This window comes from Oreochromis niloticus, linkage group LG14 (genome assembly GCF_001858045.2).
Source record: "Oreochromis niloticus isolate F11D_XX linkage group LG14, O_niloticus_UMD_NMBU, whole genome shotgun sequence".
Classification (NCBI taxonomy): Eukaryota; Metazoa; Chordata; class Actinopteri; order Cichliformes; family Cichlidae; genus Oreochromis; species Oreochromis niloticus.
Genome location: NC_031979.2, coordinates 27,698,331 through 27,711,421, shown reverse-complemented (window position 1 = coordinate 27,711,421; position 13,091 = coordinate 27,698,331). Strand labels below are relative to the sequence as shown.

The window sequence follows — 13,091 nt, the reverse complement described above, 5'->3', positions numbered from 1 at the left end:
TATCTGTACTGTCTACTTGGTACCTTCTCAAAACAGACTCCTTACTTTTGGTTCAGCGGTATCATTTATAGCTTTGGGAGTCAACGCAGGCCGGAAGGAGTGCAGGTGTCCGTTCGTCGTGTTTGCATTGCTTCAAAATGTAGCTAGCTCTACAGAAAAGGAGGAAGCATGATGTGAGTGATGTTTTTTTAACTGGCAGGTAATTTCAAATTCAACATTTCTATCAGCTCAACAAATATCAGCAAACACACTAACTGTTTGTGTGCAGTTAGTCACAGTCTGTCTGGGAGCTGAAGGTGTATTAGCTAACTGCAAGCTAAAGGTGTATTTCCAGGGGAGAGAAAAGCGTGCGAGAAAACTTCACTCAGAGATAGAGAAAGATGTAAGAAAAGACAGGAGAAGAAGAAGAGAGGTTATATTTAAAGGTAATATAGATATTTTTGCTCGGTGACGCTTGATAAACTTCAAATTTAAAACTTACATGTAATGTCATAATTTTAATCACATATAGGATATTCCTGCAAAACAAACTAAGCTATACTAACTTTGTGTAATGCAAATGTCACATGAAATAGTCTGTAGTTTGTATGGGATGCAGAGGTTAGTTTGTCGTACTGTGGTGAATTTATTGCGTTGGTTTACATCAATTCTAGTAGACTAATTTCAGTTTAAGATGATGATGGTTCAGTTAATTCACAGAATTCTACCTTCATAACAACTGTATACAGTATAGTATGAAAACAATATGCAGTGGACCCTCGGTATAGGAAATGGAAATCAGGCAAGATAGCTGTGAAACAACATCTGCTATTATCTTGTTGAATTCAGTTGTGTAAAAGAGCAACAGGTCAGCTGATCACAGCATGTACATTAAGAAGCATCTACATATACATTGTGAGATGTGGCTCTTTTCCCCATGCTGAGACACTACACCAGCTGAATCTCACTGTAACCCCCTTACTGTACTAGCTTAACGGTTTAAGTGGGGAGGCAGTGTCACCCTCTACAATGTAGGCAACAGAACATTTTTTCAAATTCTCTTGCTGCTTGTGTACGTGCTGAGTACATTCATTAAAATTTAGATTCAAATATTTGTAATCTCATGTAGTAATATTATTTTATTTTTTATATTAATATAACACAAATAAATTAAATCCAGGGTCTTTCTGTGTGGAGTTTGCATGTTCTCCCCGTGTTTGCGTGGCTTCTCTTTGGGTACTTTGGCTTCATCCCACGATCCAAAGACATGCAGTTAGTGGGGTTAGGTTAATTGAATGTGAACGTGAGTGCGAATGGTTGTCTGTCTCTGTGTTAGATCTGGGACAGACTGGCAACCTGTCCAGGGTGTATCCTGTCTCTTGCCCTAAGACAGCTGGGATAGGCTCCAGATATATACTGATGTGTCAAAACATTATCAAGGGTACATCACGCTGTTTTGTAGGAAACTGTTGTGAGTAAATTTGTTGCTAGTTTTTTATTTAAAAAAAATACTTGGACCAGGGTTGAAATGGAAAAAACATGTCCATAAATGTTTGAATGTGACATTTTGAACTATTCAGAGTTACACGTATGTCAAACTACAGACTGGTGGAAATGAACTGTAACTGACAAAGAATATCACAGAAGCGCTTCAGCATCACGTGCCAGATGCCTTTTCTGCTAAATTAAATAAATGCCAAATTCTGGACATTTGACACATTAGATAACATATAGAATACCCTTAAATTACAGGGTTTAACCTTCATAAAACAAAACATCTCAATCAGACGTTACTAGAACACAGTTTTATTGCCTAAATACTTACATTTGAAATATATTTATTAGACATATAATGCTACTAAGAATGATAAAACACATCAGCATGTGTTGTATATTACTTATTGAGCTGATTGTACTTCATACCTGGGGACTGTAGATGCAAATTAGCTTCAAGCTAATTCTCTTACAATATGTCTATTTGTGCATGTTCACTGCTAACTAAATAAAGAAAATGAACTACACAAATCCACTTTCTCTGTCACACAAGCACAGAAGCTTCACATAACAACTTCTGAATAATAGATTAGGAGCTGTATCGCATAGATTCAGCTGCTTTAACTATTTAGTTAACTGTGTTTTGAGTTGAACTAATATCATTACTCTGAAGCACACATAGGCCGACATTGCAACATTAACTGCAGGATTTAAAGCTCTAGTCAAAGTACTGCCACAACACAAGTAAAGCATAAGCCTTTCATTCAGCACATGTGTTAGAAACAGCCAAGGCCATGTTCTGATTGTTCTCATTTGTCAAGGCAAGATATTTCATTTAATATCATTATGTAGGCCAATATTCTGAAATAACCTAAGAATATGCAGTACAGCTCCTCTGTAATATATCTTGTTATGGTGTGGAAGAACACACTGCTAGTTAAAATGTTCTTTTTATACTCTTCAATATGCATGGCAGGAACCGTAAATGCGCTGGCCAGCCTCTCCATAGTTATCTCCACCAGTGTACTTTCCCTGACATGCCAGACTGTTCACCTGCAGATACAACAGAAAGCAAACAAGCAGAGAAATGTCATACAAATAGCAGCTGGTTCTTTTTTTATGTGTGCATTAAAAAAAAGACTGGAAGGTACCTCTGCTCTCTTGATGAACTGTTCAGTGGCGGCTTTCTCGTTTTCTTTATGTCCTCTCCAGGCTCTGAGTGCAGACGCCTGCAGGGCTCGTCCGAAGGAGAACGTCAGGACCCAGGGTTTGGGCAGAGGGCAGTTGTTGATGGCATTAAGGTGGATAGAGGCCTCCTCTTCACTCTGACCTCCTGACAGAAAAGCAATTCCTGTGGACAAAAACATGAATTTGTTGTGTTTGGTTTCTGCACACGTTTCTGTTTCTAAACCTCTAAATGAGACCATCATTTTAACTTACCTGTCACAGCTGGGGGAACTGTGCGGCGCAGAGCAGTGAGGGTTGCCATTGCAACCTCCTCTGGGCTGTACTTGGTGGAGCAGCTGTGTCCAGGAGTGACCATGTTGGGTTTGAGCAGAGTGCCTTCGAGGTACACGTGGTGGTCTGACATGGCCTTGTACACTGCAGCCAGGACCTGCAACACAGACGCTGTTTTACTAAAGAAGCAGCAGAGTGGTACAGAATGTCTGGAAAATCCATAAAAGTAAAAGTGCAACCAATCCCTACCTTCTCAGTGACATACTGGCAGCGCTTCAGGTCATGATCACCATCAGGCAAAATCTCTGGCTCTATGACGGGCACGATGCCATGCTGTTCAAGGAAAAAAAGATGATCAAACACTGTACATGCATTAGATCACAGTGATGTGTGGATAAGCATTTAGGCTTTATGATTTGGAGTTCTGACCTGCTGGCAGATACTAGAGTAACGTGCAAGAACATTCGCATTTTCTGTGATAGCCAGCTTTGATGGATTGACGTCACTAACTTTGAGCACACAGCGCCACTTTGCGAAGACAGCACCGTCCTTTTTATACTGCGCACAACGCTCAGACAATCCATCCAGACCTGTGGAGAAGGGTAAAAAATACAAAGAAAAAAACAGAGAAGGGAAATGTTCATAAATGGGAAATTGTGCTGATGAAATGGTTGATATCAGCAGCGGTCCAGTGTGAGTCTGACTGACCCTGTGTGGTGGTTTCTCCACAAGTTCCTGCCAGGGGAACAACACCTTTGTCAACCTGAAGAATGCAGAAAATGATTTGAATCAAAATCCAAACCTATTATCATAAAAAGTTGATAACATAAACAGATTTAATCCTAAGTGGTCAGACCTTGACTCCAACCAGGATTCCCCTGTCCCTGATCATTTTGACAAAGGGAACGCCATTGTCAGAGTGTTGGTACAGGGTCTCGTGGAAGAAGATGACCCCTCCGATGCAGCTGTTGATGCGATCGTCCGCACTGAAGAGAATCTGGCGATACTGCCTGCGGTTCTCCTCCGTGTTCTCCACTCCAACTTGAGCCAGCCGCTTAGCCATACTGCCTGCAGTGGGTGTATTGTCAGTGACATATGAACGAGGTGAGAACTTACATTCTTTGATTGGATTGGCTTGATCAGCGACATAAGGTGTGCACTCACTAAATGTGCATGTTTAAAGAAGGAGCGCTACAGACCTACAGACTCATCTGCAGCCAGGATGCCCTTCCCTGGAGAAACTATGCGTAAAGCGGTCTCATGCAGCTCCCTCTTCTGAGCCTCGGAGAGCGTTGGGAACTGATGCGTCATCCTGAGTGACTGATTGTCTGAGCAGCCTTTGGAAGAAGATTTGACTGATCTTAGCAGCTAAAAAGGGCAGACACTGAAGTGGAATCAAACAGAAAATCAGTCCAGTTTTATCTAGATTTAACACCCGTCCTCCTATCAACTATCTACCTTAAAGATGTCAGAGCTTGTTTGGGTTGCAGGATACAGTAACAGCAGATTGATCCATATTGGTACTTTTCCAATAATGAGCGTGTCTGCAGCTGTTTATAAAGCTTTGAGTTTGGTAATGTGAAGAAAAGGTTTATCACTTTAACTCCCTTTAATAGTAAGTGCAGGCTTGGATGCCATTCAAATATTTGCTGATTCCCAGATGTGATTTTCACAGCACTAGGAACAGGCTAATTAGGTGGGAAAGACTGCAAAAATCTTTAATCAGAGTCAGATACACAGTTGATCAAACACTGATAGCAGTGTAAAAAATATATGAAATTGTCAGAGCTGCTGCACAAATCTTCAAAATTTTATAAACTCTAAAGGCAGCTTGTATTTCAAGTTTGTGAAGACAGCATTAAAATCAGTTGAATATAAAAATAACAAGATAAAAGCTCTTACCTGAAATTAAGATGGGTCTCATCTACTGACGCGATGAACACTGATGGAGCCTCCCTGCCAGCTTTAGTTTGTATCCAGCTCAAGTGTGTCACACCTCACAAGCCAACACCCCTGGGCGGAGCGTGTACGCCCACCTTTGCCCCACATGAGTAAAAAAATTTGATGATTCATTGTTCTATTTAAATATAGTGATTTTTTTTTTATTCATTTAGCTCCATTTTTATCACATTGATATAGAATTTTTCACATGGCCACACTCACTTTGACTCGGCAATGCTTAGAAACGTGGCGTTTTAAACTGGTTTACTTTATCTTTTACGTGCAAATTGTTTTTAATAATGCTTCCCACATGTGGAGGTTGCTTGCAAAACACAAAATCATGTATTAAGTCAGAACCTTCTGTCCAATAAGGGCCTAAATGAGGCATTTAACCACACCCCGTGGTGTGCTATTTTTACTCTAATTAGTAAAAATGTGCCCTGAGGACGGTTTGAAATCTCCTGATAATTTGATCTTCACCCTCAAATTCTCAGGGGTGTTTGAGTCTCCGAGCAATTCGTGCACTCAGTGGCTTTTCCGCAGCGCTTTAAACTGTGAAAAAAAATGATGGAAAGTTCCAGAAATGGAAATCATTTCCAGGTTCCAGTCAGTGTAAAAAGAACATGTCAAAATGGGCCAAATCAGAAGGAAATTAGGTCAACTAGATCATTTCCACTATGAAGAGCAGGTTTTCAACCATTTTTTTTGCTTCCTTATTTTGTGTAATTGGTTTCTGTTTGAAAATGAAAAGTTTCAAATGGTTTAAAAAGTTTAAAATGCAAACTTGAACGCTGCTTATCATCAGCCAGTTGGGATCATTTCATGGCTTTTGAATTTGATTGTGACTACTTGAGTCTCACTCTGTGTCTCTGTGCACATTTGCAGGATAAGCTGCATGAACTATATGTTTTCTGTTGTGTTCAGTTATGTAATGTTACTATTTGGTGAGAGTCTGTGGGATGGCCCTCCAGGATTTCAGGGGACTCCTCTCTTCACTATTGTGGGTCAGTGTGCCTCTAAAAGCAGATATGGGTCAATGGACTGCCTGCCACTATACAGCCACAACACAGGCATGGTGGACCTGCCTAAGACAAGGGCCTGAGAGGGAATTCAATGTCAGGAGGCAGTGGTGGGAGGAGCTGGTGCACTCCCATTCAGGAGATGCAGCTTTAAATAGATTCATGACTTCAAGAAGTACAGCAATTATGTGTGGCTGCCTCCTCTGGGACCCTCGACTTTTTCTCTGTTACCTAATTAAAAGCTTCTAATGATGATACTTTATCTGGTCCTCAATTTTCTGTCCTATTATTGGTTGTCCTCAGTGGGTTTGTGAGCACTCCTGTAAATAGGCCAAACCAAGGCTGAAAGTTGGCCATAGTGTATCCAGGTACACTTAGATACCTGAGATAAGAAAAGTGCCCAACAGAAAATACAGAAGGCTCATTTATGTTTTTCTGCTAGTGCTGATATATAAAAATATAAAAGAAACCCTTTCAGGTAGGTGTTCCCTCATTTTTATTCTATAGAAGCAAAAACGTCAAACCTGAAAGAGAGCTGGGTCTTTACAGTGTATGTGACCTCTTTCTTGAACTGCCTGTCAAAATAAAGTTCCCTGAGCAAGGCAGGCATGATGGTTCAGGGTCACCTGATCCAGTCCTAACTATAACTAATTAACTAACTAACTAAAGTTTTAAGTCTAATCTTAAAATCCAGAAATGGTTGACTACACAGCAATGGGGAAAACAAGAAAAACATGGTCCACCATTAAACACAGAAATATAAAACCACACTGTAGCTCTGTGGTCTTTAAACTGTTTCTGAAAAGAAAAAAGTTCAGGCCCCGCAATTCTTTATTAATCATTAACACACCCAGCTTAATCAGTGAAACAAAGGTCAGGAAGACCGTGTTCATTCAACTCAGTGTCACTCATTTGTTTTTCGTCACTGGTCGCTCCTTGTAGTGGCTCTACTCCCCCACCAGCAGGACCTGCACCACAGTTTGACAACCACTGCTCTAACTACATCATAGAGTATTAAGAAATAATAAACATAAATAAATGAATACTTTATTTTAAAAATTAAACTTTATTTGAGCAGTTGCATTTAAAAACAACAGACAGTGTATATTAAACAACTGTTAGCAACAACATAAAATGATATACAGTAATACAAGGACACATGTGTATAGAGACATCAAAACCTCACCTTCAACTGCATCATGGACGAGACATGCTGAAGTTTCAGTTAAAAATGCTTCCTATAACATTAATTGTTAAACTGAACTGTTAATATTTTTCACAAGTATTTAAGAAAAAGTAACTTTAAACTTTTAATTCAGAGAGGTAACAAAAGTCTGTAGAGAAACAAGTCTGTTATGGAAATACCATCACATGCAGAATTCATGTATCTAGTGTGCATAAACACAGATCGATTTTACACTTTGCAAGTCTGCTCTGCAGGCAATTTTAGGTCCACACTGGCCAAAGTAGGAGACTTTGACTAGCCCATGACTTCACTAGGACTCACGGGGGGAGTGAAGGATATGATCACAGTCAAAGTTATCAAAGTAATCCAATGAAAAGCCTCTTGTGGATTTGGCTGCCCAATCAGGGTGCGTCCTGAGCTCTAGGATGAAGTCAACCGGTGTCTTCTGGAGGATGTAAGGGTCGAATGAAGTGCCACGGAAGAACATCTGCATCTTGAAACACTCCAGATTACGAAGGCGGTTCACCGGATTCTTGCACAAAAGCTGCATCAGTAAGGTGATAAATGGATAGGTGTGTCACTATAGCTCTAAGGTGGCTCAAAGTAAAAAGAGCAGTGGATACTGACCTCAGTGAGGAGTAGGATCAGAGCAGAGCTGAAGGTCTCGGGCAGCACATAAGAAAAATCTCTGACCTTTGCCAGCATTCGACAGTGGTCTACTTCTGCCATTAGTGGAAACTACAAATAGAGAAACAAGTGGATTTAAAGCAAAAATAATCTGCACTTTCAGACACTTTTCTACACACAGAGCCAATGAAATAGTGAGTTTAAGTGTCTTCACCTTTCCTGTCGCCAGTGAGAATAGCATAATCCCAAGAGACCACCAGTCAGCAGCATGGTTGTACGGACCCCCGCTCAAGATTTCAGGAGCTGCTCACCCAAAACAGAGATCCACACATCCACATATATGTTTATATATATATGTGTGTGTGTATAAATTAAAAAAGTTAAATGCAATGAAATACCCAGGGCAGAAAATACCTCTTAATAATAGAGCAAAAAGTAATAACATGCAGAATACATTACAGGTGCATCACATCCACAACTGGGTCAACTGAATCCAGGGGGAATGAAACGCAGGTGAGGCTCTCATGTTAATGTTAGTCATGGAAAACAATCACAGAGTATCTGTGGCACGACCACAAATCTCACCCATGTACTGGATCGTCCCACATATTGTAAAAGCTCGCCCTCCTCGTTTCAGGCGGCGAGACAGACCGAAATCAGACAGTCGAAGGTGACCTGAATAGAGGCAAAAAACAAAGAGAGACTGATTTGTAGAAATAAAACCATAAATGTTTCCGCAAGAGGGGTCTTGAAGTTGTCAAGTTTATATTAAAGAGATTTTAAAGAGGTTTTAAGTTAGTGTCTTGGCAAAGCTCCTGAGCTGTGATGTCATGCTTATCTGCTGTTACCTGCGTTGCATCCGTACCCATCTAACCACAATTTCTCTAAATGCTTCAGTCTTAAAAGTCTATCATCAACAACTGCAGGAGAGCATTACCTTGATCATTTAATAGAATGTTCTCCATCTGAAAAAAAATCAGCAAAGCCATAACCATTAAAAGTTCTAAACACACACGTGTGGAAGTTACAAGAGTGATTAAAATTAAAAATATCATACTTTTATATCTCTGTGCATGATTCCTAAGTCATGTAGGAATCCTAGAAATAAATCAGAGACAGAGAGCAAGAATTAAATGACATTAATCCGTTTTTTTAAAAAAAAACTGTACTGTGCGCTCAAGCATAATTTCTGTGACAGTACAAGTCATTTGATGAACACTAACCCAGTGCGCTGCCCAGCTCTGCAGCAATGAGCCGAACCTCTTCCTCCCCAAAGTGGCCCTTCAGTAACCAACAAGTGTGCAGGTCACCAGTACTGCAGTAGTCACACACTGCAGAGGACCAGACACAAACATACTTCTCAGCACTTTGAATTCAGCAGCGTGTATAAGTAAATCACTAAAGGCGGAAATAAAAATAAAATAAAGCAAACTGCAAGGAAACTTAAAGTAAAAAAAACTATTTGTTCATCCCACTGTGGCTGGCGAAAGGAAGAAGTCAGGAAGAGGGTTAGGCCTAAAACACACATGCTCTTTGTTTTGTTAAACATCTTTTAGCCACTTCAGTAATCTTAACTGAAAAAAAACCCTGAATTTGTGACAACAGTAGATAAACAAAGGTCACACAGCAGCTGCAGCCACACTGAGCAGAGACAGTTTTACCCAACACGCTCATTAGATGGCAGTGCGCCTCTTCACTATCCAGAGATTTTTTTTTAGACTGCTTGGTTGTACAGTTGACAACTTTTTTTTCTATGGGACCAAAGATCGGGAAAGGGGGAACTTCTCAGGAACAACAAAGGATAGCAGAAGAGGGGAGGGTCGAGCAGTGCCATCGTTTCTATTTATTAACTCACTAATGAAGAGATGGCGCTGCGTCTGCCAGCAGTCCTGCAGATTGTGGATAAAAGGGTGTTTGAGCTGCCGCTGCAATGCAACAGTCGACACACACAGATCGACAGTGAACATTTAGTGAGGGATGCACAGAGAGTTTCCTACAGCGTGAGGACTACGGACTATGGACAGAAACTATGCCACACCTCTTACTGTAATCCTCTAAGTGGACCTATTATGTCATTACTTATTTACTGTATTAAACTGTTATAAATGATCCTCATATTATAGCAAAATTTTAAATACTGAGGTCAGTGTACAGTTCATCAGACTGGTCATCAATTTTCGCTGTGAGTTCTGAGAGTCCACCCACCTGATGACAAACCTTGTGTTTGTAAAGTACAGCCAATCAGAAAAAAATCTCCCCGACAGTGGATAAACAGAAGGGGTGCACCAAAGCCAAGTATTAGACAGATAAGGCTTATTTTGAATTGTGAGTCATGCAAAGCTATGCTGGTTGGCTAGTCTGGCAGTTGGAATTGCCTGCTTGAGCGGCTCTAACCACCTCTCCCTGTAAGAGCTGCTGCGTCTTCTTGTTTGCAGGTGTGGAGGCAGGTGTGGAGTCAGGGCAGACCATCACCAGCTAAGCCCCCCTCCACTCTGCTTTATGTGGAACTCTACAGTCAAGCCTTTGAGTTTATTGTTAAAGTTAGATCATTGCCACTTGTCCTGATCCTGATTCTGGCATCTTATTTTTCATATTTACCCTTAGCTTGGCTCCAGTCTTGTCTCTATCTCCTGCTCAGTCTGCCCAACAATGCACCCAGCCCTCTGGCTCAGCCATCAGCCTAGACACCACCTCCGGCAACCCCAAGGCTCATTTCACCTTCGCTATTATTCATTACAGCTTAATTTATTCCATTGCCCCTCAGCTGTATCTACACCTGGGTTTGCCTGTTTGCACTCCCTTTTTGGATAGTAGCATCCAAAGACAGCAATATGAAGCTGGAAATGAGCATAATTGGTCCACTTTTATCATCACATTTATAATTGTACATAGTTTGTGCTTGTCTATAATAACCATATAACTACTATTTGTATTAAATAACATTAGAAATTTTTGCTTGACATGAATAAATTCCTTTCAGCAATGATATCCTCTCCAGTTTATACTTTGGGAAGCTCTACTAAGAATATTGCACCTTGACCTATTGGTAAGTATTTATGGCCAGCGCATAGACAGTTTATAGCACTCTATAATTCAGCTGCATGCAGATGTAATATTTGTTTATCGGCATAATGAATTTGTTTCTCATTTATCATTAGCCTCAGCATAGGGGTTCCTACAAGAGCTTAAATTTTGCCCATATGTCTGTAAAAAACAATCTCTGCTACAATCCCTATTTACTAGGTGACATAAAAATGTATTTGATTATTTTAATTTCTACTATTTGAATTTTGTTTCTATCACTGGCACAGTTGTACCTGAATGATGACTTCCTCTTTTGACTGCTCCAGGACCCCATGCTTCAATAACTCAGACTTTGGCAGAACCTGTGTGTCAACACAGAAAATTACACTAAAGATGTCCAAAAGTATCACATTTTTAACAGTCTTTAGTTAATACTGGATTGACCTTAACTGCATAGATCTTCTCTTTGGAAATATCTTTCACTTTTAGGATGGGTCCAAATGAGCCTTTAGCTATGAAGCCCAGGATCTGTAAGCATAGAATAAGGCCCAGTTATCTTTCTGTTTCTCCTAAAGAACTTCTTCTCTTTGCTTCTTTAACTGGGTTGTGTTGTGATCCGCAGTACCTGGAAATGATCGGGACATCTACGGTGTGGGAACTCGGGCAGAAAGACAGAGATAAAAGCCGGAGGAGTCCGGTCTGCGCCGGGCGCCTCAGCGCCGTCCTCTGGAGGCAACAGGAGTCTGATGGGCTGCCTGCTGTCTGCTCCCACAGGGCGAGAAAATACAGCTGAGTGTCCGAGTCTATGAACGATGGAGACCCCCACGTTTGAGAGGAACCCGTGGCTGAATCGACGCTGAGCAGCCGGCCCCTCGCTCTAGATTTTAAAAGAAAAAATTATAATATATACTATTCAGATTTTATTTATTCTCACTTTATGTTGATACTTCTGTCCATGAGAATCTATTTTGTATACGGCATTTGTTTGAAACGTGTAACTGCAGAGTATAATTAACTCTGATAACTATTTGGGAAACACTCCTTGGCCACTTTATTAGGCCCAACTGGTCGTTAATGCAATCTAATCAGCCAATCACGCGCCAGCAACTCAACACATCTACGCATGTAGACGTGATCAAGATGATCTACTGGTGAATCGAAATAATACATATATTTCTATTCAGTTGCAACTAAAATCAGTAATATTTAATAGTAATGAAAGTGTTTCTTCCACTCTCTGAACAACAGCAATATGTTTTGTACAGCCACATCATAATTATTAACAGCCGGCAGTATCAAAATTTGGCAAGGCAGGAAACCAACAAACACAGAAAAGTATCCGTAGAGACTATAACAAAAGACTAAATAAATAAATGAAAATAAAATCTGCAGGAAAGAAACATCTGTGTAGCCTTGGAGAGTTTGTGACTGAACACTGGAATAAGAAGGATGCATGACAGGAAGAACATCATCAGGACAGTAAAACAAGGAGGCGGCGCTGTGCTTTTGTGGGGGTGTTGTTGTTGTTTCTGGAAATGAATGATGAGCTGGCATCACGAACTCTGCACGACCTGTCCACAGTGTGCAGACTGAGGCGTTGTAATCATGCAGAATCGACTTAGTTTATGTTGAGATTTGAATGACGTAAAATACAGTGCGTTAGTGAGCTGAAAAAATTGATTTAAATAAAAGCTCAACTTTAAAGCCTCAAAATAACTAAAAAATAAAGCGCTTGGTTAGGTTTTTAGTTGGCATCACTAACTAGTGTTGGAGGTAAATGGGGTAGAAACATTTTGTAGCTCATAGATCACACATGCCCCCCCCCAAAAAAAAAATAATATATATATATATACATATATATATATATATAATTAAACGACGATCTGAAGCTGATTTGAGCCACAGACTGCAGGTCAGAAGGAAGGTCTGTGTCCACTTGTGAGCTGATCAGTGCAGAAGAGACTTTCAAATGCCACTGCCTTCATCTTCTCTTACAATAACCCCATCTAGAGGTCGCTACACGTGACCACTCCGTATCTACAGCGTGTTAAAAGGTAAACAACTCCTATCTGCGCCTCATCATACTGACTCACCTTTCGGTTTTTACTGACTTCGCCGCCCATCGCATCCTCAGAAACCGACAGACCCAAATAATTCAATCAAAAACTAACTAAATAAAATATGTAAGACCACCACAAATCCAGCGTCTCGCCTCGCGTCTGTTCTCACTGTCAGCGGTGCACAGTCGCGTCTCGGCCATGACACCCACGTGTTTGCGGGAAGAGCGCAATTCCGCTCCAGTTACAGCTGTCAGATCAGTGATCGATCAACAGACCAAACACACACACGAGCACACACACACA

The 13,091-nt window shown here is 40.7% G+C and overlaps 2 protein-coding genes across 6 annotated transcripts; both read right to left on the bottom strand.

Moving 5' to 3' along the window:
* Positions 1-1,765: 1,765 nt before the first annotated feature.
* aldoca (aldolase C, fructose-bisphosphate, a) lies at positions 1,766-4,962 on the bottom strand. 2 transcript variants are annotated; one of them, XM_005474754.3, is made up of 9 exons: positions 4,834-4,962; positions 4,131-4,268; positions 3,788-3,999; positions 3,640-3,694; positions 3,361-3,521; positions 3,181-3,264; positions 2,914-3,088; positions 2,625-2,824; positions 1,766-2,526 (listed from the first exon to the last, which is right to left on the bottom strand). In XM_005474754.3, exons 1-9 carry the CDS (start codon positions 4,853-4,855, stop codon positions 2,434-2,436), a joined length of 1,140 nt encoding a protein of 379 aa, XP_005474811.1. In that variant the 5' UTR covers positions 4,856-4,962; the 3' UTR covers positions 1,766-2,433. The 2 variants fall into 2 exon arrangements, with proteins under 2 accessions (XP_005474811.1, XP_003440173.1); XM_003440125.4 differs by having other exon boundaries at positions 4,131-4,315; positions 4,834-4,932.
* Positions 4,963-7,110: 2,148 nt separating this feature from the next.
* rskra (ribosomal protein S6 kinase related a) lies at positions 7,111-13,076 on the bottom strand. Of its 4 annotated transcripts, none has more exons than XM_003440269.5 (12): positions 12,822-13,076; positions 11,354-11,605; positions 11,173-11,256; positions 11,022-11,090; positions 9,560-9,629; positions 8,928-9,035; positions 8,762-8,802; positions 8,642-8,669; positions 8,290-8,379; positions 7,919-8,007; positions 7,705-7,815; positions 7,111-7,621 (listed from the first exon to the last, which is right to left on the bottom strand). In XM_003440269.5, exons 1-12 carry the CDS (start codon positions 12,849-12,851, stop codon positions 7,388-7,390), a joined length of 1,206 nt encoding a protein of 401 aa, XP_003440317.1. In that variant the 5' UTR covers positions 12,852-13,076; the 3' UTR covers positions 7,111-7,387. The 4 variants fall into 4 exon arrangements, with proteins under 4 accessions (XP_003440317.1, XP_005474808.1, XP_019223089.1 ...); XM_005474751.4 differs by having other exon boundaries at positions 9,560-9,593; XM_019367544.2 differs by having other exon boundaries at positions 11,179-11,256.
* Between the last annotated feature and the right edge of the window lie 15 nt (positions 13,077-13,091).